Below are 25006 nucleotides of genomic sequence, written 5' to 3'. Positions count from 1 at the left end.
CATGGTAGTTAAGAGGCTGAGGTAAATAGGAAATAAGAACATTTAACACGCCTATAACAGTGGAATACATATGAAAAAATGTGACCAAAGCATCTCCTTCTACTTGATAATACCAAATTAATCAACAAATATGGCATGCCCTTTTGGGTAAGAAAATGATGAGGTTGGATCTGATTTTCATCATTTTATGCTCTGCAGGCTTAATCCACAGAACTTAATACTGGGGAGTCAGAAGTGGCCATGGGCAGGTACCATGGCAGCTTCTGGAAAAAAGAAAGGAGTTACTTTAAGGCGACCTGCAAGGATTTTTTTAGTATATGTGCTGCCGAAGCGAGCACAAGGAAGGAAATGGAGAATAAGCTAAGTTCTCGATGTGGCCCTGGGGCTCATGTAGATACTAGAAGTGAGCAAGTTAGTTTATCCAGTTCTTAGGATTATGGAATGACTGTGGCCTTTGTTGATTTTCAAAAATCAGTATTTAACTTGAGTACATCTAGCGAGTGGCTTGCCTCACTGCAGGACTCAACTGGTGTTCAGTCTGACTTAATTCTTTCCCCTGCATTAAAATTAAAAGGGCCAAGAAGACTCTCTAGAAAAATAAATTGGGAACTTTTGTTTCCTCCACATCCTGTCTGATGTTCATAGGGCCTTGTGGAAAGAGCCTTGGTATAGGATACTTTAAACAAATCATTTTTTTAAAGATTTTATTTATTTATTTGATAGACAGACATCACAAGTGGGCAGAGAGGCAGGCAGAGAGAGAGAGAGAGAGGAGGAAGCAGGCTCCCCGCTGAGCAGAGAGCCCGATGTGGGGCTCGATCCCAGGACCCTGGGATCCTGACCTGAGCAGAAGGCAGAGGCCTTAAACCACTGAGCCACCCAGATGCCCCGGTATAGGAGACTTTAGATCTCTGTCATAGGATAAGCGGTACAAGTGACTGCCATGTGACTTTGGGCGATCACACCATCTCTTTGAGACCATAGCAGTGGGGGATTAGGCTAGCCAAGGCCACCGTCCTAGGCTGGACCTCTGTGAGGTGATTCAGATAAACTACCTGGGGGCCTCGGAGATGCTCTGCCCCAGTGACTCTTCCAGAAAGGACTTGTTGAGCCAGCTGCTGGGAGTGGTGGCCATCAACAGACACTGTAGGTGCTCTGGTCCTTCAGCCATTGCCTCAGCTGCTGAATGCCACCTGGCCCAGCATCACCACCTTCCTGGCGGTCCCACATCCAGTGACTGAGAAAGAAACAGCCCGGCCATCTGGGCCCAACACAGCACAACTCTCACAGCCCGGTTGAGGCCCAGAGATCCCCTGGTGTGGGCAGAGGCTTTGCTTTAAAACAAAGACTAAGCCTATCAATGATAGGATATGGACAAAATGAGATAACAAACGCTGTAGAACCAAAGGACCATCCACCTTAGAGGATGTGGAGAGAAGCCAAGGAGTGATACTGGTACTATAATGGCTTACATCTCTAGAGCACTCTACAGTTTACAGAGCTAGTTCATACATGGTCTTTGAGGTGGGGTCACCCAACACAGCACAACTGGGCCCAACACAGCACAACTCTCACAGCCCGGTTGAGGCCCAGAGATCCCCTGGTGTGGGCAGAGGCTTGACATGACTGCCATGTTCCCAGATTCTTTTTAGTCAGTCCTGCTTCTGTGCCTCCTTCATGCAAACAGTGATGCCAGGTGACTCCTCAATAAACATCCTCATCTCCATGCCAGGGTCTACTCCTGGGAGAACCCAACCTTTGATGTGATTTGGACAAAACAGAATTTGCCTTAAAGCGAGTGTTTAAAAACTGGATTCCTACCCTGAGGTCAACTCTTCCACGCCCTTTTCCCTTCATCAGACCCTTCCTTTACCCCTCAGACATCCACTCCACCCTCACTACTACTTGTTTTTTTCTTTCTCACTACTCCCTTTAAAGATGTCCTTGAGGTCTGAGGTATTTTTATCTTTATGTAGATATGCTGGCAGTGGATAGGGGCTGCCACAATCCTGTCCCCCTACAGAAGGTGCTGGACACTTTAACCTACCAGGTTCAGTCCTATTTGACCTGAGCTTTCAATCTTAAATCTTCACAAGATATAAAGATAAAACCCAGTGTGATAAGACCCATGGTATAGTATGCTTTTCTCACAGTCCATGAAATTTGTTTTTCTGACAACTTTAGTACCGGGGCATTTTTTTTAAATGTAAAAGGCAGCTGACACTCAAAGGAATGAAGCAGTATTCATAGTTGAAGAACAAAAAACACTTGAATGTTTGTGTTTATTTCTTTTGGGACTTCACCACTGGAAACCACCCCCTCCCTTTTTAAGTAAGAGCTGCTCCTTATTGCATTATAAGTGAACCAGAATAATCGTTCTTTAACAAAAACAAAAAGCATAGCAACTATGATAGAATTTCTGTTCCCATTTTACCTGCATGTCTTCCTCAACAAATTTTGGAAATCTTGAGCTGGGAGGCAGTGGGGGGGAGATGGATAGGCACAGCAGAACCTGATGGAAGAGAAAAGAGTATCGTGGAAAAGGGAGTGTCATCCAGAGAAGAGATCCCTTGGGGAGCAACTCCTTCCCAGTCCTGTGCAATGTAGACGGGGGCCAAGTGACACAGAAGTGCTTAGAAGGGAGAGCAGTGTGGAGATTCCTCAAGAAATTAAAAATAGAGCTTCCCTATGACCCTGCCATTGCACTACTGGGTGTTTACCCCAAAGATACAGATGTAGTGAAAAGAAGGGCCATCTGTACCCCAGTGTTTATAGCAGCAATGGCCACGGTCGCCAAACTGTGGAAAGAACCAAGATGCCCTTCAACGGACGAAATAGATAAAGAAGATGTGGTCCATATACACTATGGAGTATTATGCCTCCATCAGAAAGGATGAATACCCAACTTTTGTAGCAACATGGACGGGACTGGAGGAGATTATGCTGAGTGAAATAAGTCAAGCAGAGAGAGTCAATTATCATATGGTTTCACTTATTTGTGGAGCGTAACAAATAGCATGGAGGACAAGGGGAGATGGAGAGGAGAAGGGAGTTGAGGGAAATTGGAAGGGGAGGTGAATCATGAGAGACAATGGACTCTGAAAAACAACCTGAGGGTTTTGAGGGGGCGAGGGGTGGGAGATTGGGGGAACCAGGTGGTGGGTATTAGGGAGGGCACGGATTGCATGGAGCACTGTGTGTGGTGTAAAAAACAATGAATACTGTTACGCTGAAAAGAAATAAAAAATTAAAAAAATAAACTGGAAAAAAAAAAAATAAAGGGTTGTTATTCCAGATCTAAAATATACTGCAGGGGCGCCTGGGTGGCTCAGCGGGTTAAAGCCTCTGCCTTCGGCTCAGGTCATGATCTCAGGGTCCTGGGATCGAGCCCTGCATCGGGCTCTCTGCTTGGCAGGGAGCCTGCTTCCCTTCCTCTCTCTCTGCCTGCCTCTCTGCCTACTTGTGATCTCTGTCTATCAAATAAATAAATAAATAAAATCTTTATTTAAAAAAATATATATACTGCAAAGAAACTTTGGGTAGCAGGAAAATCAAAAAGACTTCAGTTTGAATCCCCATTTGTCTGTTAGTACATGCTGGATTGTTCTGATCCGCACCTGTAAATGAAGGATTGCTCCTCTGTGTGCTAGAGAGGATTAGCTATAGCAGATACAGAGTGCCTGGTACAATGCTTGACCCCTAGCAGGCACTTGGTGGAGTCCCTCATTGATGTGGGTTTTTTCCTTGTCTCATTCTCAAGGCACAGATTTTGGAATTTGGTTTGGCCGTGCATGAGAAGTTTGTACCTCAAGATATGAGACCCTTACACAAAAAGCTGGTCGACCAGTTCTTTGTGATGAAGTCAAGTTTAGGGATTCAGGTACGTACCCTAAGTGTCCATAGGGGGCAGTCTGACCACTGCCGGTTTGCTTTTTGTTAGAGGGAACACGATGTATCCAATAGTGACATCTTTTGGTTTTTCTACCAAACTGCACCATCTTACCATGGAGTCCTCCAGTATTAAAATTTTGCATCATCTTCTATTTGCCCTGTTCAACTTTTATGAGAACAAAAAAGGGCGAGAAAGCTTAATAATACCAAAACTTAACTTTTTTAAACTTACATAAAGATTTCATAACAATATGCTGAAATACCTTACAAGTTATTTTGCCCCTACGATGGCTCATCTAAAATATTTCCTTCCCTCCCTCTCTAGGAGTTCTCTGCTTGTATTCAAGCCAGTCCAGTCCATTTTCCTAATGGAAGCCCCCGCGTGTGTAGAAACTCAGCCCCTGCTTCCATGAGCCCAGATGGTACCAGGGTAATTCCTAGACGCAGGTAAGTCATATTCTGAATTATCTTACAATTTGGCATCCCCACAAGATGATCTGGAATGATTCTCTCATTTTTTATGGCACAATTTGTCAAATACGCTATTTCTTAATGAAATAATTAACCCGCAAGGCAGCTGCAGACATCTGTCACTGGTAAAACAGCAACAGCATGAGAAATAAATAAACTCAAACATTTGATTATATTGAGGCAAACAGGAGACAACAAAATGGGATGTATATTTTTTTTCCTTTGGTTTTATACCACACCAGCATGCGATTAATGTACAATTCAGAGACTGAGTTAATGACCATTTTTTTTCCCCCAAAACAGCCCATTAAGTTACCCAGCTGTCAACCGATATTCTTCCTCCTCACTGTCCTCACAAGCTTCTGCTGAAGTAAGCAATATTACAGGGCAATCAGAAAGCTCTGATGAAGTCTTTAACATGCAGGTACTTGATTGGCTTTTTAATCGTCTGGTCGTGTGTATTCCTTTTCTGTCTCAATCATGAGAGTTTCTGTTCAGTCTGCTGGGCTCATGAACAGATCTGCGAGCAAGAATGTTGAGTTAAGGACAAAGCTTTAAACACTCTCACTGCTTTGTTGGTCTCTGGACCCTCCAAAGAGGTTTCTCCCAAAACTGCCCACTCCACTCTCAGAAGACGTGAGCAAAAGCGGGAAAGCCCAGGCACACTGTGCAGGGCTGGCATTAAAACCTGCCTCTGGTTTGCGTCTTCAGTTTGGGACCCTGGGAGCCTGTCACCACACACTAGCTGCCTCTTAGCCTGGCAAAGTGGCCTTTTTGCCTCAACATGGCCTTTTTGCCTCTCAACATGGTTGAGAGGGACGTTATAAAATTCCTCTACCTCTGTTCCTGTCAGAAAATTTTCATAATAAAAAGATTTTTACTGAAGAAACAAAATAGTTTTTAAGGACATTAGTTAGGGTAACTCCTGCCACACAAAATTCTATTCAGACCCTACTAATAATAGAGTATTCACACTGATTAGCAAGAAGCAGCTAAAATTTCCCTCTCCGCTGTCTTTAGAAAAGGGGCATGGCACCTACTGCCAATTTTATGCCTTGAACACATTTTTGAAGAAAACAAGAAGGTGTCTTCTGCTCTTTAGAAGCATTGCCCTATCTCTGTGGCCTCGGCTGGGAGTCCTTCCACGTGTCCCTCAGTCGGCAAGGGCACTGCTACCTGCTCCTTGGTCCCAGGGTGTCCCGGAAACTAACGTGAATGTGTTCCGTTAGCCGGAGTCAAAATCTCAGATTTTTTTTCTTTTCGGAGTATTTTGTTTTTAAATCTCAAATTCGTGATTAATTCAGACTGGCTTCCTTATCAGTCAGAGATTTTTCTCTAGTTCTAAATGGCCTTTGCTTTTCGTTTTCATTTCGTTTTGTTCTGTTCTTTGGCTCCTTTGAAAGGAAAGGGCAGGGATTTTGTTTTCAGTATGTCCGTGTTGTGTAGAGTCTCTAAGCCGTGGGTGATAACAGCTCCTGTGTTTTTGCAGCCAAGTCCATCTACCTCAAGCTTGAGTTCGAATCACTCTGCTTCTCCTAATGTGACAAGTTCTGCCCCCTCGAGCGCCAGAGGTCAGTGGCAGGGTGTGGGGTTGACCGAGGGTGCCGCGTGGGAGCTGTGGCCCTCGGGTTCCTGAAGGATGGCCAGCGGCCACGGCACATGAGCCCTGTCCTCCCGGCAGGTCTAGCACCTCACCCTGACGATCCTTCCTTTTCTTCTCTTCCCAGCTTCCCCCTTGTTGTCTGACAAACACAAACATTCCCGAGAAAACTCTTGCCTGTCCCCGAGAGAGAGACCGTGCAGTGCCATCTACCCAACACCTGTGGAACCTTCTCAGGTAGTCCTTGGGGGACGGAGATCCTAGAAAACAAGCCGATGTCTGGAATTGCTTACATATCTCTGCAGAAAAACCCTGTACCTGCCAGAGGCAACCAGATGGGCTTTGTTAGACAACAAGTCGATCTGAGTGAAGAGTGAACCTCTATTCCATGCCTGTTATTCACAGTTTCCATTGGAGCCATATTTCTGATACAAATACATAGGTTGTTGCCTGAGCAGTCGAGCGGAGCGGAAAATGGGAAATGATTTTTCCCTCCTTGACCTAGCTCTCTAGTTCATTGCTGCTATTTAAACAGGGCAAGGGGTAATTAGGTAAATGAGCTGGAGTGTCTGTGTGTGTTTGCGTGTGTGTACCAGGAATTTCAAGCGACTTTCTCCATTAGCCAAAGACCCTGGAGAAACATGATCCGTCCAGCAGCCTTCCTTTTGGCCGCTGCCTAGTTTGAGAGAGCTTCACTTGATTCCTTTCTGAGGTACCCAGGAGCACAAGGACAATTTCTGTTCACCTTTGCCATTCATTAATGTGTTGAGAGAAAAGCAGTTGGGGGCCCAGGCTTTCCCTATACCCCAAGGAGTAAAGGCCCATGGTTCTCAGCTCCTGCCAGGACTTGATGTTGAAGTGATCCTGATGTAGGAAAGATGTTAGGGCTCGAAGTGGATGGCCAAGAAGGAACTTTTGAGACATCTTGGGTGCAAAAAGGTGATTTTATTAAAGAACAGAGGTAGAAAGAGCTGCCCCCCAGGGCATGAGGAGTAGCCCATTATAGACTTTCAAGTTGGGAGGGACTTAGGGATGGCGTAAGTCTCTGAGGAATTTGGGAGCAAGGTTTCCAGGACTTTGAGGAGACTAGCTATTGTTGGGAAAAGGTCATTTATTACCATCTAATAAAACCTGAGTCATGAGAGATTCAGATGTATATCGTTGGGCGATATGCTTGTGGGATGATTGCCAACATGTATCTGTAGGGAAGGGGTTAGCGATACAGGAAGTTTCCAAAAGAATTGCTATGTGTTAAAGTAGACTTACAGGATCCTAGGGGCCAGGGGTCGGGGCAGGGATTAGGCTAGGATTGCCTTTTGTCCTTAGCAAAGTGTCAACATGGAGGCAGTTGAGTTGCTAGAGGACTGTTCCTCCGCCTATTTCAAGGATGTTGTCAGTGGGCTGTAGGTAGTAAGGAAATTTAGTGATTTTTCTCCTGCCTTTGTTTCCCACATCCATCCCTCTTCGTCCAGGTGAGGGCAGGGCCAAGGGCTCGGCTCTCTGGGCACTTCAGGGGCTGTGAAGGGTGGCTTCCAACGTGGAGGTTCTTGGGTAGCCCTGAATTTTGCCGATGGTTTGGGAATAATTTTGGAGCGGAGAACAGTACTCATTGATGTTCCGGCTAATTTTTCTGTTTTTCTACACCACCCTGGCAGAAGTCTGTAGCTGCATCTGGAAATGGATGAGAGCGAGTGGGATGTGGCTTGATTGGTTTATCTTTGCTGATTGTGTAATCTTCCCGAAAGCCCCAGGATGCCTGCTCTGCGCAACCCTGCTGTCTCGCAGAAATTCTCTCTGAGTGCGTTTGGCTGAACCAGCTCACCAGTTTTCCTTCCCTTTGTCACTTGCTGTTGCGAGGGAATTTCACACTTTGTTCCATCTGCTCCAGGAGCACGCGTGTTGCCAGCATGGGGGACTCTGAAAGCCTTCCTTGATTAGCCTCCGGCTTTTCTGCTTTTGGTAAAATGTGAAGCAGTGTGTCATTGCCAAAACCCCGATAATACACATGGCTATGGTGCATCTACTTTTAAGGTCCTGCCCTTTTTCTTTTAATGTATTAGGTGGAACCATGTAAAACTGGCATCTTCATGGGTTTAAAAGCCACAGAACATTGTCCATTTCGTGTTTTTAACCTAGGACTCAACACATGTCCATTCACTAGAGAGTTTTTGAGCGAATATCTCTTAATTCTTATGTTTCATGCTGCCAGTCTAGCGTTCTTATTTATAATAAGAGCACCACAGCTTAACCGCTGCTTACTGGTTTTTTCCTCCATTGTATTATGAAAACTTATTTACCACTTACATGTAAAATCGAATACAAACTTCTTAAACTTAAAACTCGTCTCCCCTTTTCCCTTAAATATAATTGAATTCTTGGTTCCCAGGCTCATCATGTACCATATAAAAATTATTTTGAACCAAAAGTTTCAGTTATGAGACAATCATCTCATTTTCTAGAAGGTCTCCCATTACGGCATAGATTGCCATAGAAACAGACTCTTGTGCTTTTGCAGAGGCTGCTGTTTAATCATATTGGAGAAGGGGCCTTGCCACGCAGTGACCCGAATCTTTCTGCACCTGAGAAAGGTGGGTATAAAGCCAGCCCCTTCATTGCCCACCCCTCCCCCGGCAGCTGTAAGGCTTTGTTTTGTCCTCATTTTCTCCAGTCTATTGTGTGTCTTTGTGGAAGTTCAGATCTCTGGATCTTTAGTGGTCAGGACTAATTTGCCCTTCAGGGAGTTCATGAAAGACAGTCTTTCCTGACACATCCTTTCAAATCTGTTTTCTTGTAGAATTGAACAGCAGAATCTGAGCAAGTTAGGAACCCCTCGGTTAAATGGCTTTTGGGGTCCCATCACCAAGGCAATGCCTATGCTCCCTGAAACAAAGCTGCTGAGGAGGCGACTTGTTCAGCACAGTGAAAATAGCACCTTCCCAGATGGGTTCCCTGGTCCCAACCTTGTTTCCCTTATAGAGCTCGCTCTGCCAGTTCATCTGTTGTTTGTGGGGACTCCTATACTACTACTTCGGAATTGCAATCCAGTGCATAATGGAGTGTGCCCTGCCTCAAGGTCATACAAAAAAATGAGAAACCCATGCATAGTGGTTAATAGCTAATTAGCATCGGTGACAGGAAATGAAGAGCAGATTCAGTGTGACCCCCTCCACCATGCGGGTGGGGCCAGCAGCAAGTCACCCATTTGCCTCGTGCGGGGTCAAGCCTCAAAACTCCGAGTGGTCCTGTAAGCCCAGGACTTGAGCCACTAATGAAATGTTCCCATAAAGTGCACTTTAATTGTCCTCATTAAGAGCTAAACTGTGTTGTCCTTGGATGACACGGATAGATTAACATTAAAACTTTCCTTGGGAGACTGAAACTAGTGAGATGGTAGCTGAAATGATTTTAAAACACAAATTTTGCTTTAATGTTACATGTCGAATGTTAATCTTTGCCTGGAGAGCTTAGCGTTTTTCTTCGCCCTTCTACCAAGGAAAACCACAAAGCCAATTTAAAACGAACTGAGAAAAATTAATTTTTAAGAGTGGCAATTCCATCCCCTGAAATTATTTCGAGTAAAAGGTTGAAATCCCAGATGTGTCCATTAGATGGCAGTGTCTGTCCAGGGAGCAAACCACTAGCAATCTTGAGACTTGCTTTTGGAAACCTGATTTCCTAGCAGCTATTTGTAATCTTGTGTGTCTTGCCCTTGCTTCTAACAGGAGCTGTTCCATATTTCTGCATCTTACTGAAGCATGGAACAGACAAATTTAAAAAAAAAAAAAAGGGAATGATACGGTTTGTATTCCAAATTACTTTTTTTGAGGACTTAGGACATACTTCAGTCTAATCCATTGATTTTAGGAAGAAGGGTCCTTTTGCCAAAGATTTGGTCTACAGGATGGTGTGATTCACACTGCCAGGTAGTTGAAATATTAGCCTATTACTGTCTTCCCCCTTTGGGGGTGCCACTTGTCCAGAAGTTTCCACTAAAAACTGACTTATAAAATACTTCAGCGACTGTGTCCTCCTGTTATCTATTATCTAAACACATTTGTAATTCTCAGCAAGATTCCACCGTTCTCCTGTGGAGATCTGTAGTTTTGTCTGACTGCTGGAGGGGAAATAAACAGACATGCTAGCACCCAATTAAATGTCAACTACTACTGTGAGGTAGAAAATTAAAGGTTTAGTATTTAGGAGGCTTTGGGGTTTTTTGTTTTTGTTTTTGTTTTTTAATCCAGTTGATCTTTTCATTCCGGATAATTTCGACTTTCTTCTAAGACCTCAAGTGTTCAAAGGGCAAAGTGGACCATGTGTTTTTAGCTGTGTTATTCCCTTCCAGCTGTGAATCCCACCCCTAGCAGCTGGAGCCTGGACAGTGGGAAAGAAGCCAAGAACATGTCGGATAGTGGGAAAATTATCTCTCCCCCTGTCCCTCCAAGACCCACACAAACTGGTGGGTATTTGAAGCATTTGAACAGTCACTTTTATAAAGTAACTTTTATGACTACTCCAGCTTGTCGTGAATTCCTCAGAGAAAGGTAGGCATGTGCTGTCTGAGGTAAAAACCCGAGTAGTTTAATTCATTCCCAGTGTTTTCCTTCTTTCCGGAATTTCTTATGACACTAAGTCAGACTGTACTCTGTTCCTCATGAGCTCCACAGACAGATGTCCTCCTGCTAGGCACTATCCTTAAAATTTGGGGAGGTACCCTACGCTTTGCCAAGCCCTTAGGATTTTCTCTGTCCTTTGCTTGAACCACCTCATTTTTATCAACCTCTGCTAATTCAGCCACTTTACTCTTACTCGGGACTGATGCCAGAGTTCCACATGGCCCTGAAATAGGAACTGACTAATGGTAACTTTGATAAGCTTGTGGGGTGCAACTAATCTCACATCCATTGCTATCCCTTGTGTAGAGAGGTCTGTATCCAGGAGTGAGTGAAATTTCTCAGGGTTCCTGGGTGGCTCAGTCCGTTAAGTGTTCCACTATTGATTTCAGCTCAGGTCATGATCTCAGGGTCGTGGGATCGGGCCCCACATCATGTTACATAGGGCTCTGCGCTCAGTGATTGCCCGAGATTGTTTCCCTACCCCTGTGCCCTTTCCCCACACTTGTCTTCTCACTTGCATGTGGACACCTTTTTTTTTTTCTTTTCTTTCTTTCTTTTTTTTTTTTTTTTTTTTTTTTGACAGAGAGACACAGCAAGAGCAGGACACAAGCAAGGGAGTGAGAGAGAGAGAAGCAGACTTCCTGCTGAGCAGGCAGTCTGATGCGGGGCTTGATCTCATGACCCTGGGATCATGACCTGAGCCAAAGGCAGATGCTTAATGACTGAGCCACCCAGGTGCCCCTAAATAAACAAAACTTTAAAAAAATGTGAGATTTCTCAAGGGGTTGATTCAGGGTGCTGCAGCCCTTCAGGTGATGGTTTAAGAAGCAAATTCTTAGGCTCAACTTAGAAGATCTGAGATCTGAATCAGATCAGAAAATCTGAATCAGATCTGCATTTCCAGGGTAAAGATTTTACCAAACCCTTCTAGATTTTGAGAACCACTGAAAATTCTTAAGAAACTTTATGAGCTGATAGCAATAACAGACCCCCTTTCTAACTGAATAAGCCATTTGCTTGGTAACCTTGATATGGCACAGTTTTTAAGACCTCCTCTGCTGAATCTGCCTCTCTTGGTGATGGGGAGAGTCTTTTCAACATGTGCACACATCTAGAGTAGTTCTGGAGTTTACAAATACAACTGGCCTAAAAGCAAGAGCAAATACGACATTTTCTTCCCAGATTTTTTGGAGTTGCTCATTTAGGTTCCATTTGCTGTATTTTAGCATCTCATCTTTGTTTTCTTTTTTCTTTTTTTTTTACTGACTTTGGTTTTTTTTTAAACAAACTGTGTGCTACCCAGTTTGTTCTATACTTGTCAAAGCTAAAAGTCACCAACAGGTTTTGAAAAGAATGTGAGATTTTTCAACAGAACAAGAAATAACTAGGCTTCATTGATAACCTACATCCGAACACCACTGTGGCCCAAGACAGTTAAGACTCTTCAGCCAAGTAATTTGTATCTTATTCATGCTGTACATATATTCAAGGAGCCTCCAGTTTAAACTGGTTGTATCACTCATGTCAGAAACTTGAAAAGCATTTTCAGAGGAACAACAGTATTGATGGTAGGTAAGAGCCTAGGCCCAGTCAAACTTGGAGGCAAGGATACTGATGGCACTCTTTTAGGTCTCTGGGGGAGAAGGCCTTTCTAGAAAAGCTCTGTGGACAGACTATGGCTGCAAGGGCTGCTCTGGAACCACGTGGTGGGGTCACGGAACGCCCGGCTCAGGAGGAAGAGGAACCTGTGCTGTGGTAAACCTGGACCACACACAGCGGTGGCAGTAATACAGTTCCCAGTCAGCACTCTGTTTCTCTGCTCACACAGGATTTTCTTCTGTCAGCCCCCACCGCAACCCACAGGCTAACACTAACACCGGTGTTTGAGAGTAGCAGGTGCTGCACACCCCCACGTGGCCACAAAGGGCCACTCGCCCTCGTGCACGAAGGCACAGGTGACCTCACCTCTCCCAGTCTCGCCTGGAAGGGCTGCCCTCCCTTCTGCACTGATTGCTCCCCGGGTCTGTCCTCACGTCATCATCTGTGCTCACTGTCGCGGGATCTGTAACTGTCTGTCTTTATTTCCTCCAGCCTCTTTCTAGTTTTCTCAAGAGTTGTAAACCTCACTTTGGCAGCTGGGAGAAGGGCAGCTGATCACAGAGCAGCAAACCCTGAGCTCAGTGAAACCTCTGTAGTGGAACTGGGAAATCTGACTTACCCTCCTCGTGTTGGCTGTGTCACGGCAGCTTTCTGTGTGTGTGGTTGTGTTCCAGGGGGCTGGACCTGACTTCTGAGCACACAGAGCAGGGCCATCATGGGCTGCATCCCAGCTGTAGGGCTAGGAAACCCAGGGGGAGAAATAGAGAGACAGCACCTCTTTGCTGAAATAACAACATCCATAGAGCACCACCCCCACCCCGCCCCCCACCGCCCTGCCCCCCACCGCCCCAGGACAAAGGGAAGACCTGAGTACAAGCATGAAGGGGGAAAATGGAAAACTTCTCACTTCTTGTTTGGATGTGGCCAAGGGTTTTCTGTTTGGGGAGTACTGGATGTGAGGGCAGGAGGCTGGTGTAGTTTATTCTCACGGACCCCTTCTAACCTGCCTAGGTGGCAGGAGTGTCCCCATTGCTGCTCAGAGTTGGCAGCTATTTTCCAAAGTCTCTCCCTGGCACATCACACCTAAAAGCACCTTTTGAAACAGATCAGGCAGTGGAAAAGCATCTGGGCTTCTGGAAAATGCGACATTGGACCAGTTCGAGTTCCTGTCACTTCTGTATAGCATTATGTATGTGCTGGTGACTTTTCACTAATTCTCCCGTGTCTTGGTGGGGAGTCTGATTCAGACAGGCATCATTTAGTTTCTCCCCTATCTCCCCACCCCTTGCCTAGGAGGTCTTTAGGCACTAGACCATCTATATGGGTTTGTACACAGAAGGCATGTGCAGCTAGTGAACCTTCTGGTTTTTCTCAATTCAAAGTATTTCTCTCTGTTTACAGCTTCACCAGCAAGACATACAACGTCAGTGTCCCCCTCACCTGCTGGGAGATCTCCGTTGAAGGTACAGACTCATATTTAGACTCAGGCTAGAGACTAGCCCCACATTCCTCCTTCTCTTACAATTCATCCGTGGTTCATCACTGAGCTGCTTTCATAGGTATAGACCAGGCAAAGAACACCTAGAGAAGGGGTGAACGAAGATTGGTAAGAAAACAGGCTTTCCTGTCAGGGAGCCTCCTCCATGAGTGCAGCCCTCTGTGTTCAGATTATTGGCCTCATTCCCCAAAAAGTGGCCATGAAAATGTATGGACTAGAATCTCCGTATACACTGAATTAGGAAAGAAATATGGTTCTACTGAATTTCCTAGGATGTTTTCAGTCTGGCCTTCTGATTTCAGGGACGTCAAAAAAAAGAGAAAGAAAAAAATTTAAAAACTCAGCCATCAAACCCAGTTAAAGAGTCTCCTGGGCCTTTTTGCTTCTGTCAGCCCCAACCATTTGACAAAGTCAAACCCGACTTTCTCTCCTTCCATGTTTTATACTAATGTTTTCATTTACATTTGAGATACATACTTCATCATGAAAAACAAGACAGTAAAAGGAGTAAAATTTCTAGGAAACAAATTGAAAAGCTTTAAATTGATAGGTAAATGTGGGCTATTTAACATCTCTAAACATACAAAATCCCTCACGAAGGTAAAGAATAATATTTAGTCTCTGTCCAAATTGAATCAGACTGGCTGTAGGGATTGTCAATATCTACAGACACTGGTGTTCAGAGCCGCTGCACCAGAGGCAAATATGGGGTTGAAGTGGGTGTTAAAAGAATGATTTTGAATCTGAGTGAGGATTTACATGCTCCGTGTCCTTTTTGTTAAGGTATTTCTCGCTAATGTGAAAGAAAGAGACAAATTAGCTTCTAAAAACACACAGGGGCAGGTCGTGATCCAGTGCATCTGTGTTGCTAAGGATAGTTGCTGATAGAAACTGAGACTCTGGAAAACAAAAGCCCCAAAATGGAGAAAATTGCAAAGAAGTGTGATTTCATTTGCATTGCCAACGTTTCTGATGTAGAAATTTGCTGGAGAGTGCAAATTATTTGCTAGTTTGGTTTTTTGGGGTTTTTTTGGGGGGGAGGTTGTGTGTGTGTGTGTGGTTTTTTTTTTGTTTGTTTTTTGGTTTTTTTTTGTCATTCTGCAATGCAGCTGTTAATCATAGCGTACCCGTGACTGCGTTAGCTTGGGCAGCCATAGACTGTCACATTGCTGTGATGGGAAACGAAAGAACATGATGTTTCCATATCTTACATTTGGCCTCACTCGCAAGGAGCTCCCACATATTGCTATGCGATTAACATCTGCATTTTCCAACTTGATTCTGTAGAGTAGTAAGATGGCAAGTCTACGAGACTGATTCTGTAAAAAGAACTGAAGGCACGAAAATATTCAGGCAGCTACCAAACAGTCCCGTTTGGCAAGGTGGCATATGGTTTCTCTCTCTGCAGAACTGGTGATGTTCTTACCGGCCAGGGGTAGCTCTGCAGCCATATCTACACCAACAGGGTTTGGAGAGAAAACAAATAGCCTCCTTCTGTTATGACTCCTGTGTTACATTAGGGGGCACAGTGCTACCAAGTTATGAGCTTTGCTATGACTAGAATGCAGTTTGTTGCCTTAACTCAGTTTTTCAGCAATTAAATGATGGAGTTAATCCTGTGGTGAAGACTTGAGCTTACCTGCCTTATTTAAACTTGCAGTCTGATTTTTGACAGTCAACAGCAGTGAATTTGGATCCCTTAATTGGCAACACTTCATTTTAGGCTCCTGCTAAATGAGTTTGTGTCTCCCTGCATTATTTTGTTCAAAGAGAGACCAAGGTAGAGGTAGTCTAGGATAGCGTTTCAGAAATCCTCTCCATAGGGTATAGTTTTAGAGGCCATTACGCAATAAATGAAAAAGTGGTCTGTGGTCAGCTAAGTTTAGAAAACCCTAGGCTGAGGTGTCCTTTCATTTTCTTGATTGTAAGACTGTAACATGCTACTAGGCTTTGAATGTACTCAAGGAGCACACAATATGCAGCATTTCCAGGTAGAACCCTGCTCTCACAGAGCATCAGTTAGGACTCCTTTTCTGTAGGACCCCAGTTGGGGAATTAGCAAATTCAGATGCCAACAGAGTAGACCGCTAACATATGTGAACAAAGGAGGCTGGTAGAACACAATGTGAAGACCAGAGTAAACTGAAGAATTCATGCCCCATCTCCAGGGGAAAGCCCCTCCTGTTTCAAAAGATTGTCCCCATTAAGAGAAAGCAAGCCGTTGTTGCTAGAACTTCTATTTTTTTTTTAACGTAATGCCAAAAATGTTGGGGTTTTTATGAGAAATCTTCCGATTTTACAAAATTAGTAACCAAGTCAGTTTCTTTAAAAATGTGCCAGAAGAAACAGGTCTCATTTCAGTCTAGAGCCGGAGAGGAGCCCGAGAGCTGCGCTAGTGCTGCTGCTTCAGCTCAGGGGTCAGGAATGGGAGAGAACTGAAGTGCAAGCCTCGAGTGCCTCACTCCTCCTCTGGAGGTCTTTGGTAGGAGGCCCACCCAGGTCAGGCTGCTCTCGCTCCTGTCCTCCAGTTCTGCCCATCCCTGCTGAGCTAGAAGGGGAAACGGCACCGCCCAAGCTTTCTGTTGTTTCTGCGGGTTCCCCATCTTTCAAATGATGGGACTACTTATATACCTCTGAATTTTCTTCCTGATTACTTTTAGCTTTTTTCTGCCCCGAAAAAAAGAGTAGATACGGGCAGCAAGGTGAACAAACGGAGGGGATAGCAGGTGAATGCCAGAGGTCGGTGTTGCTGCGGAGAGGACACGGCCTCCGATGTGAGGCCGGGTTGTGTGCGTTAGTCCCAAGCAGGGCTGCCAGAAGTAAGCGCCACAGTGTGGGCGGCTTCAACAACAGGGACGGATTTCCTCACAGTTCAGGAGGCTGCAGGATCCAAAAACAAGGTGTCGGGAGACTTGGTTTCTCCCGCGGCCCCTCTCCTTGGCTTGCAGATGGGTCGCCTTCTCCCTGCTTTAACGCGGTCTTTGCACCTTTGGGGCTTCTCTACCCAAATTTCTTCCCGTAAGGACACCAGTCAGATCGGACAAGGGCCTACCGGAAAGGCCTCACTTTTAAGGTCGCCCCCACCGCCTTCAAGGCTCTGTCTCCACGTAGAGTCCCGTTAAGAGCGCCGGGGATGAGGGCTGGGGTTCAGGGCGGGAGGCTGGCGGGCAGCCCGGGACAGTGTTGATGACTCTGGCGCGTCTCCCCTCCGGCCTTTCTCTCGCCTTCGAGCAGGGCTCCGTGCAGTCTTTCACCCCGTCTCCGGTGGAGTACCACTCCCCAGGACTCATCTCCAACTCCCCGGTCCTGTCGGGCAGCTACAGCAGTGGGATTTCTTCTCTCAGCCGGTGTAGCACCTCGGAAACCTCAGGCTTCGAAAATCAGGTGAACGAACAGTCGGCGCCGGCGCCGGGGCCGAGCTACAGCGGGTCGGAGGAGCCGGGGCGCAAGGAGAGCAAAACGCCGCCGCCCTACAGCGTGTACGAGCGGACTCTGCGGCGGCCCGTGCCGCTACCTCACAGCCTCTCCATCCCGGTCACGGCCGAGCCGCCCGCGCTGCCCCCCAAGCCGCTGGCGGCGCGGCCCGGCCACCTGGAGAACGGGACCCGGAGGACTGAGCCCGGCCCGCGCCCCCGGCCCCTGCCCCGCAAGGTCTCGCAGTTATGAGTCCCTTTGCTGGGCCCCCGCAGCGACGCCGAGTCCTGGCGGTTTACAAGAGAATAGGGAGTAGGACGAGGAGACATTTAGTGTAGGCACTTTAATCACTTACTCAGATTTGTCTTTCAATGAATGGAATTAACACTTGCTTATTAATATGTTGCACAATATTAAAAGTTACTGATCTCAAACGCCAGATGTTCCATGAAGTATGGCTGACTTTCCTTACAATGTCTCTCGTTTGAAAGTGGTAAATAGCGTTGAAGACTTCTTTTGTATCTTTTTATGTTCACCTTTTTTATATAGTTTCATCTTAAACCAATAGGCTATTGTCGAACAATACGGCGCGTGATGATGTTGTATACTTTTTACTGAATACTTGATACTCCGAGAAAGCTTACTAAAGTCAATGCACATCCTAACACAATGATCCTTGCTTTAGAAGACTTCTGTACATAAGGGGAGATTTCTGTCTCTTTCCGTGAGCAGACTGATCAGTGCACACCAACAGTTACAAGTTAAAGCAGGCTACTCAGACAATATACTTAAGGGGTTGCAAGGACTAGGACTGCAAGTTATTTTGTTCCTGAAACAAAGTAACTCTTTAAGGTTGCTTTTGACATCTGACCACCATCTACTGTCTTAAAACTCTACCTTTGTGAATCGGTTGGTAAATCCTTTAGTATCCTGACATCATGGCATCTACTACTGTATTTCTTTTCAAGGTGCAATTTACTTTCAGAGTTCCAATCCGCTAGATTAAGCAAAAGACACCAGGAGAAGTGTTTACTTGAATCTTGTGCTTCCGTACTTGATAGTTTCCTCCGCAGCATTTGTCATTGAAGAAGAGCAGATGTTCACGTGTTAAATAGGCACAAATTAATGTGTCCCATTAACAAGAATTCAGGAATCAATATAGGACAGTATTAAATCAATAGCGTAAATGAAGAAAAAAAACCTTGGAGAAAATATATTAGCATGATTAAATGGCAAAAGGACTTTCAAAAGGTAAGGGCATTAACTTTCAATCCTGCGCCAAATAGAATATTCTTCACAACTCTCCAAGCTACTACCAGAGCTTGTCTTCTTGGAGGATCCTGTTTTTTGAAGGGTGAGAAGGCCGTAGACCCCTCTGGCTTGAGTATTGCTGCGCAGCATCTCAGATCTAGGTAGGGATGCTAAAGCCACAGTTGCAGGAGTGTGAAAAAAGCACCTTGTATGTAGTAATGTATTTTGTATCTTTGTTTTTTTCTTTTATTGACTGTTTATAACACTCAATTGACAATAAATATGAACTGTATTTTAAATCATACTGTTAAATATTTTCCCTCTTTTGTTGGGAAGCTCATTTTAGTTTAACCGTGTTTGTTTTTGTTGATAGCTTACCTGGAAGGCAGTGACCACTTTTTTATATTCTCTTAATGAAACCATTCAGCAGGTATATGCTGTTGAGGCTGGTTATAGAGGTTTTCTATGATAAATGTTCAAGTATTTTTGTACATAACTGGTTAATTTTAATAAGAGATACCATTATGTGTAAAAAAAAAGTACAAATAAAAGCAAACAGTTGTGGATGCAGTATGATTGTTATAATTATGCCAAATACTTTATGTATGGAAAAAGAATATTTGTACATATGTGCTTTTAACAATAATTCTGCCATATTGACTTTACAGTTTTGAATGAATGTCAGAAAAATTAATATATGTTAAAATATTTATGTTTAGTGGAAGTATTCATTATTGAGAAAAGGAACATGAATTTTAGCTTTGTATCTTGCAAGTTTTGCAGTCGGAAATTTCTGGACTAGCTTTTGCTTTTGATGATAACACTTTGTGTTTGTAATCACATTCTTAAAAATATATACACACACACACATAGGAAGCTCCATATTCCTGTTGCTTTAAAGAAGTAAAGCCTTCCATTTAAATCAGTTGACATGCATAAGGTAACAAAGCTTCTTTGATTTCCTTTTCCTTTGTAATTTAATAGATTGTTGACTAGTGCTTGGGCACTGTGTAAATCAGTGTTATTTGCTCTTGAAGCCATTTTTTAAAGAAGTTTTTTGGCAATGAACAGTTCAATTTATCATGTGTGTATTTCTGAAGCAGCTATATAGCAGAACATTTCAAAAGATTCTGTTAGCTCAGATGTTCATGTTGGTTGCTGCTGAATGGTAAATATTTAATAAAATTACCTGATTAATCTTAATATTAACTGTCTTTATTCCTGTTGTCAACGAGTCTTTACCTGCAAAAGAAGCTGTGTAAATCTCTTGGTCGGATCGTGTTGACTGATGTTGTTAGACTCTTTGGTTGATAGATCCTGTTTTGGTGTTGTCTTGCCTTGGCTGACACACGTCTCCAGGCAAAGCTTATTTATACCTTGGAGAAAAAAAGTTGAAAAGGTAATGGTATTGGTAGTAACCAAAAGAGAAGTGATTTACCTGGATACTAGACTAATTAACCTAAGGAGAGCCATTTTTTAAAAGTCAAGCCATCAGGGTGCCTGGGTGGCTCAGTCAGTTGAGCTGCCAACTCTTGGTTTCTGCTCTGGTCATGATCTTGGGGTCCTGAGGTCCCGCCCCCGGGCTCTGGGCTGGGCGTGGATCCTGCTTGGGATTCTCTCTCCTCTCCCTTACCCTCTGCCTCTCCCCACCCCACCTCACTCCCCCACCCACATGCTGGTGCTCCTGTGTGTGTGCGCGCACGCATGTGCACGCTCTCTCCAGAAAAAAAAAAAAAATCCACATTTGTTTACATTGGAGTACTTTGACATAGACAGGTAACTGCCAGGCGTTAGGAATAACGGAATAACTGCCTTTGTTAGCTCTGACAAACTCTATCCACAGGCCAGCTTTTCTTCCCGATTTTCATGAAAAGATGGGAAATGTATTTGACAAACACTGGAAAACCCATTGACTACAAGATTTCTGTTAATAGAAGCTGGCGTTTAATTTTGTGAGATGTGTCTATGCTGTGTTGGGTTTACAACATTTATGTAACTCAATGCTAAGCGAGCCATTGTCTAAAGCCTCCAACCCATTAAATACCAAAACCCATTTAAAGGCCATAGTCAATGTCCTCCTGATTGTTTCTCAACATTAACTAAGTGATTTTAGAGCATTTTTGGATCATTCTCATTACAACAGCCCATAAGTATTTCGATTCTACAAGCATAATTACAATATGAATAGCTCTCCTTCCTACCTAAGTAGTCTTCTCTCCGGATTGTTATTGATTGTTCTACAAAACACAACGAAGAGAATAACAAGTTGCACAGCCTTGCCTTTATTTGATCTTAACATATTAAAATGTGGCTGTACCAAAATGAATTTTTAGTTCTTGATTGAAATAAGCTTTGTCCTCATTACCTAAGAATACCTGAAAGAGAATCAAAAAATTGGCCAAATTCCAATCCCCTGACACAATGATTATTATTTTTACACATCCTTTTCCATTTATTTCTACATATATTTAGTGCATAGTTCTTCTCCACTGTTGAGTGTGGCTGCCCAAGTATCACCAACATAACCTGTTGCTAATGCAGGGCTGACGCCTTGCCACTAGTGAGGGCATCACAGCTCAGTAGAGCTTTGGGTTGTGTCACGGAGAGAAGGGCAAGATCAGACTTCCGGGAAATTTTAGAATTTTGTTTAAGGTGGGACTTTCATCAAGCGGGCATTGTTTAAAAATGGGTAAACATCATGATATAATTGTTCAGATTTGATGGAAACAGCAAGGCAGGAATTTTGGGTTGAGGGGTTCATGAAGTCTTAGGACATTAGCTTTCAGTCGATGCTTTGTACTGATGATTTGATAGGATCTGTTGAGAAGTTCCTATTATGAACAATAAAGTTATTTCCCTCACCAAGAGATTTGTGGTAAGCTTACACTAATAAGCATTGGAATATGGGGTCCTGCTCACGCGGACAACAGCTGTATGAGGTACGTAGTTTCAGTTCTCAACGTATATGTTTTACTCAGTTATAATCACAGTAAACCTGGACAAATTATCCTTATTTTGTCTTTATATGTAGTATGTATTTGCATATAATATACATGTAAAGGCAAAGTATAATAATTCTTGGGCCGTGCCCCTATTAATTGACATTATATTGTTTTCAAGCAGTGGCTCCTACAAATAACTCCACTTTGACTCTTCTTACACACAGCTTTTTCCGTGTTTGGATTATTTCCTGACAATGTATTCCTACACTGAAATTGCAAAGGCAGAGAAATGATGATTTTTACCATTCTTTTGCATATTGGCAAATTTATTCCCCAAAGTGTTCTACCAATTTTAATGCCACCAGCAATATCTTTCCAAGATTGGCTATTGATGCAGTATTTTGTGCTATGTGGGAAGAAAATATTGCTGCCTTACCCAAAATTTGAGAAAATGTTAATAAGTCTTTCACACAATCTTTCGCTAAGGAAATTGATATCCTTACAGAGGAAATGAAAAAGAGAGATGAGAAGACAGAAAAGTAACAAGCTAATGTTGATACTCTGACAGCACCTACTGAAAATACTTCATCCCAGAGAAGAGATTGCTAGGAAAATCCTTAGCATTTTGAACACAAGCACAGCCTCACTTATCCAGAGTTTTTCCCTGTCATTCACAATCAGGGAAGGAATAAAAAACTGAGCCGTGAGGACAGTGACCTAAACAGCTGTCGTAAACGCCACAGTCAGCTGAGTGACGTGTCCGCAGGAAGATAAAGCTGATATAAAGTCTGTGTGTTGAGTTCAAAGGAACTCAAGAGTCCATTCTGACTTTGTAAGAATGTTGAGGCATAGAGGAGATGGGCTCTAGAAAGCTATGCAAGTGGAGGGGGAAAAAAGTTAACTCCAGTGAACAAGAATGTTTTGTAAAAGTAAATGTAATTATAGCACACTGTGTGGGTCAGCTACATATAATATTTACACAGTCATGGCAAAGTAAAACATATTGATCTAATCCCAAATTATAATAGAATTAGACTGGAAGGGTGAGGGTAAGGAAGGAATTTGTATGTGCGGAGAATACAGGAAGTTCTCATCGTCTATAGAGGTATGTCAGTAGTCAAGAGGAGGAAGAGATCGTCCTTAGTCCAAGCCTCTGTTCTTCTAGCTGGGCTAAGAATTAAGTCTACGTGAGACGCAAAAAGTCATTTTATCTATGATCCAGAAGTTTTCTCCCAAAAATACCGTAAGAGAGCAAAGACCATCGCTGTGCAGGTGGTAAGAATATATAGTACCTCCAGGCAGGCACTACTGGAAAGGGACTTGCCAGCACTAACAAGCAACAAAGGTCCCTTGTGGGCTGGGACCTCTTATGACAGCTTCCTGAGCACTGGCAGGTCTGGACAAAAGAGTGCTGCTTAGCAATACAGGTCTCAGGGATGCCTGGGTGGCTCAGTGGATTAAAGCTTCTGCCTTCAGTTTGGGTCCTGATCCTGGGGTCCTGGAATCGAGCCCTGCATCAGGCTCTCTGCTCGGCAGGGAGCCTGCTTCCCTTCCTCTCTCTGCCTACTTGTGATCTCTCTCTGTCAAATAAATAAATAAATAAAATCTTCAAATAGACAATACATGTCTCAGATTCCCATTCTAGTTGACTGGCCACCAAGGTGCATCCCAACAAGGTCACACTCCCCAATGGTGAAGACCACAGGGAATGTTCTCACTGGTCACAAAGTCAAGCTCTTTGACACAGGACAAGATGAAAAGAAAAACTTTTTTCTTATGCAACATTAACAACTTTAGCTCACTCTTGGCTCTCTTGGAGCCATGCTAATACGGATGTGCCACGGGGCTGGAGATTGTGTGTTTTATCGTGTATTTCATTACACAGAACTTTTTTTGAGGTTTCTGGTGACCTGGTGCCGATCTAATGCATTCTGTGACCAACTCATCCTAACACGGGAGCCTTTGGGTTAGGTGGTAAATGCTCTAACAGCTTTTAGTGCTTGACTTGGCTTTTTCTTTTCCTTTCAACATGTCCCATAGCAAGAGCCTTTACCTCTGATGCACATAACCCACCATAAAGTTTGTCTAAATAGACGCTGATCAGAATCACTGGATTCGCCTGTCTGTGAAGCCAGTCTGAACAGTCGGCTTACAGGGCCCGTGCTGCCTTCTGCCCTATGGTGGGTTTTGTTTTGGTTTGGTTTTTGTTTTAAGGATGAATGGCATAAAAGACAGACAAAAAAAAAACAAAAAAAAACAAAAAAAAAAAACAAAGACCATCTCTGAGAGGAAATGGATCAGGAACCCGACAGTACTCTACCAAATTTTTACCAAGAGTCCTTAAGCCCAAGGAACTAGTTCCAGTACTTTATCTCCTAAGCTTAGAGACAACAAAAATCTCACCCCTCTTGCTCCCCCTGACTCCACAGAGGTGTCAGGAGGCTGACAGAAGAAGCCTTACCTTCTGGTTTTATGTCTTAGTTCCCAGAGTTCAAAGCTGCAGAATCTTCAGAGCAAATGTCCAGTGGAAGTTTATCTTGCTGACTGTGTCAGGTGAAGGGGAGGAAGAAATTTTCGTTGGTCCGGGGTTCTTCTAGCTGGGCTAAGAATTAAATTTATAGGACATAGATTAACAGGAGAAAATAAACCAAAGTTTTTATTACATGAGCCATGGAGGCCCAATTATGCAATTGAGACCTAACAAGGACCAAAGTCTTTATACGTTTTAGACAAAGAGATAATAAATCTGTGAGGAACTGACTGGACAAACAAAACTTAATTTGGGGACCTTCAACTGGTAAGGAATTCTAAACAGAATTTAGGCTGGGGTAGTAAACAAGCAAAAAGGAACAAGGGTTGTTTACACAGACTTCTTGGCTCCAAATTTCCTATCTTTGGTGATAAGGATGTCTCTCTACCTCCTGATACAGAAAGGGTACCTTTCACAGGGGAGATTTATTTGTGGCTTTTGGGGGAACAGAGGAGGGTCTGAATGACCTTACACAGACTGTCTCTTAAGTTTTATTTGAGGTAATCAATATGCCAAAGTAGCACATTTTGGGCAGACTGCCCTTGATCCCTGAAATAGAAAATGCTTAAAATCTAAAGGCAGGCAAAAGATAGAATATAAGATACTTTTTTGTTTAGAGATATTAGGGCAAACATTAAGAAATAACTTTTAAAATTGAAACAATTGTCTTTGGGGAGTAAAAATGGCTGGAAACCGAAATAACCTAGATGACTCCTTTCACAGTGGCTTTGTGGAACTACGTACATATATGACTGTGGTACATTTTTAAGAGATTGAAAAAGCTGTATTCTAAAACATTCTGATACCACCACCCTGGTTTCATGTTCCGTGGCTGATTTTTTCCCTCCTTTCTACTGCTAATTAGGATCCAGAACTCTTTGGGAAGCCCATACTGTGTTTGCAACCAGGTGTCTACTTAAAGGAGTAGGGGGCCAGGTAGCAGGAAGTGAAGGGGAGGAGTTTCTGGATCCATATGAAACCCCTCCCTGAGCAGAAGTGATTGGCAGGAACACCAACACTTTTTTAATCCCATTGGTGAAGTCATTTGCAATAGGTTTAGAGCTTAGGCTCCTCCTCTTTGTTCCTCAGTGGGAGCAGGAAGCAGCCTGCAGCAACAATTTTGAGACAGGATTCTGAAAGGACTCTGCAAGTTTTACCAGCTTACAGGTTCCTGTTCTGTCAGTTGTGTGAGTT

The 25006-nt window shown here is 43.8% G+C and overlaps 1 protein-coding gene and 1 long non-coding RNA gene across 7 annotated transcripts in view; one reads left to right on the top strand and one right to left on the bottom strand.

Annotated features, from left to right (window-relative positions):
- DOCK4 (dedicator of cytokinesis 4) overlaps window positions 1-19543 on the top strand; it is a 455246-nt gene extending 435703 nt beyond the window's left edge. For 2 of the 3 annotated variants that reach the window (XM_059171596.1, XM_059171595.1), the window contains 9 exons: window positions 3761-3880; window positions 4217-4338; window positions 4666-4786; window positions 5852-5933; window positions 6090-6199; window positions 8478-8550; window positions 10308-10421; window positions 13579-13640; window positions 16910-19543. In XM_059171596.1, the coding sequence (XP_059027579.1) occupies window positions 3761-3880; window positions 4217-4338; window positions 4666-4786; window positions 5852-5933; window positions 6090-6199; window positions 8478-8550; window positions 10308-10421; window positions 13579-13640; window positions 16910-17341 (1236 nt within the window). In that variant the 3' untranslated portion in view covers window positions 17342-19543. The remainder of the gene's footprint in view (window positions 1-3760; window positions 3881-4216; window positions 4339-4665; window positions 4787-5851; window positions 5934-6089; window positions 6200-8477; window positions 8551-10307; window positions 10422-13578; window positions 13641-16909) is intronic. The other variant, XM_059171597.1, reaches the window with a different exon arrangement.
- On the bottom strand, window positions 729-24024 carry LOC131829637 (uncharacterized). 4 transcript variants are annotated; one of them, XR_009352935.1, is made up of 6 exons: window positions 23744-24024; window positions 19583-19716; window positions 13618-13758; window positions 12797-12916; window positions 2435-4882; window positions 729-1756 (listed from the first exon to the last, which is right to left on the bottom strand). It is a non-coding gene; the product is annotated as an uncharacterized LOC131829637 (long non-coding RNA). The 4 variants fall into 4 exon arrangements; XR_009352938.1 differs by lacking the exons at window positions 729-1756; window positions 2435-4882 and adding exons at window positions 6888-7633; window positions 7785-7915 and having other exon boundaries at window positions 23744-24004; XR_009352936.1 differs by lacking the exons at window positions 729-1756; window positions 2435-4882 and adding an exon at window positions 6888-7915 and having other exon boundaries at window positions 23744-23999.
- Window positions 24025-25006: the final 982 nt, after the last annotated feature.

Source organism: Mustela lutreola, chromosome 4 (assembly GCF_030435805.1).
Source record: "Mustela lutreola isolate mMusLut2 chromosome 4, mMusLut2.pri, whole genome shotgun sequence".
In the NCBI taxonomy this organism is placed as follows: Eukaryota; Metazoa; Chordata; class Mammalia; order Carnivora; family Mustelidae; genus Mustela; species Mustela lutreola.
The sequence above is the reverse complement of the archived record's forward strand: the minus strand, read 5'-3'. Positions and strand labels throughout refer to the sequence as shown.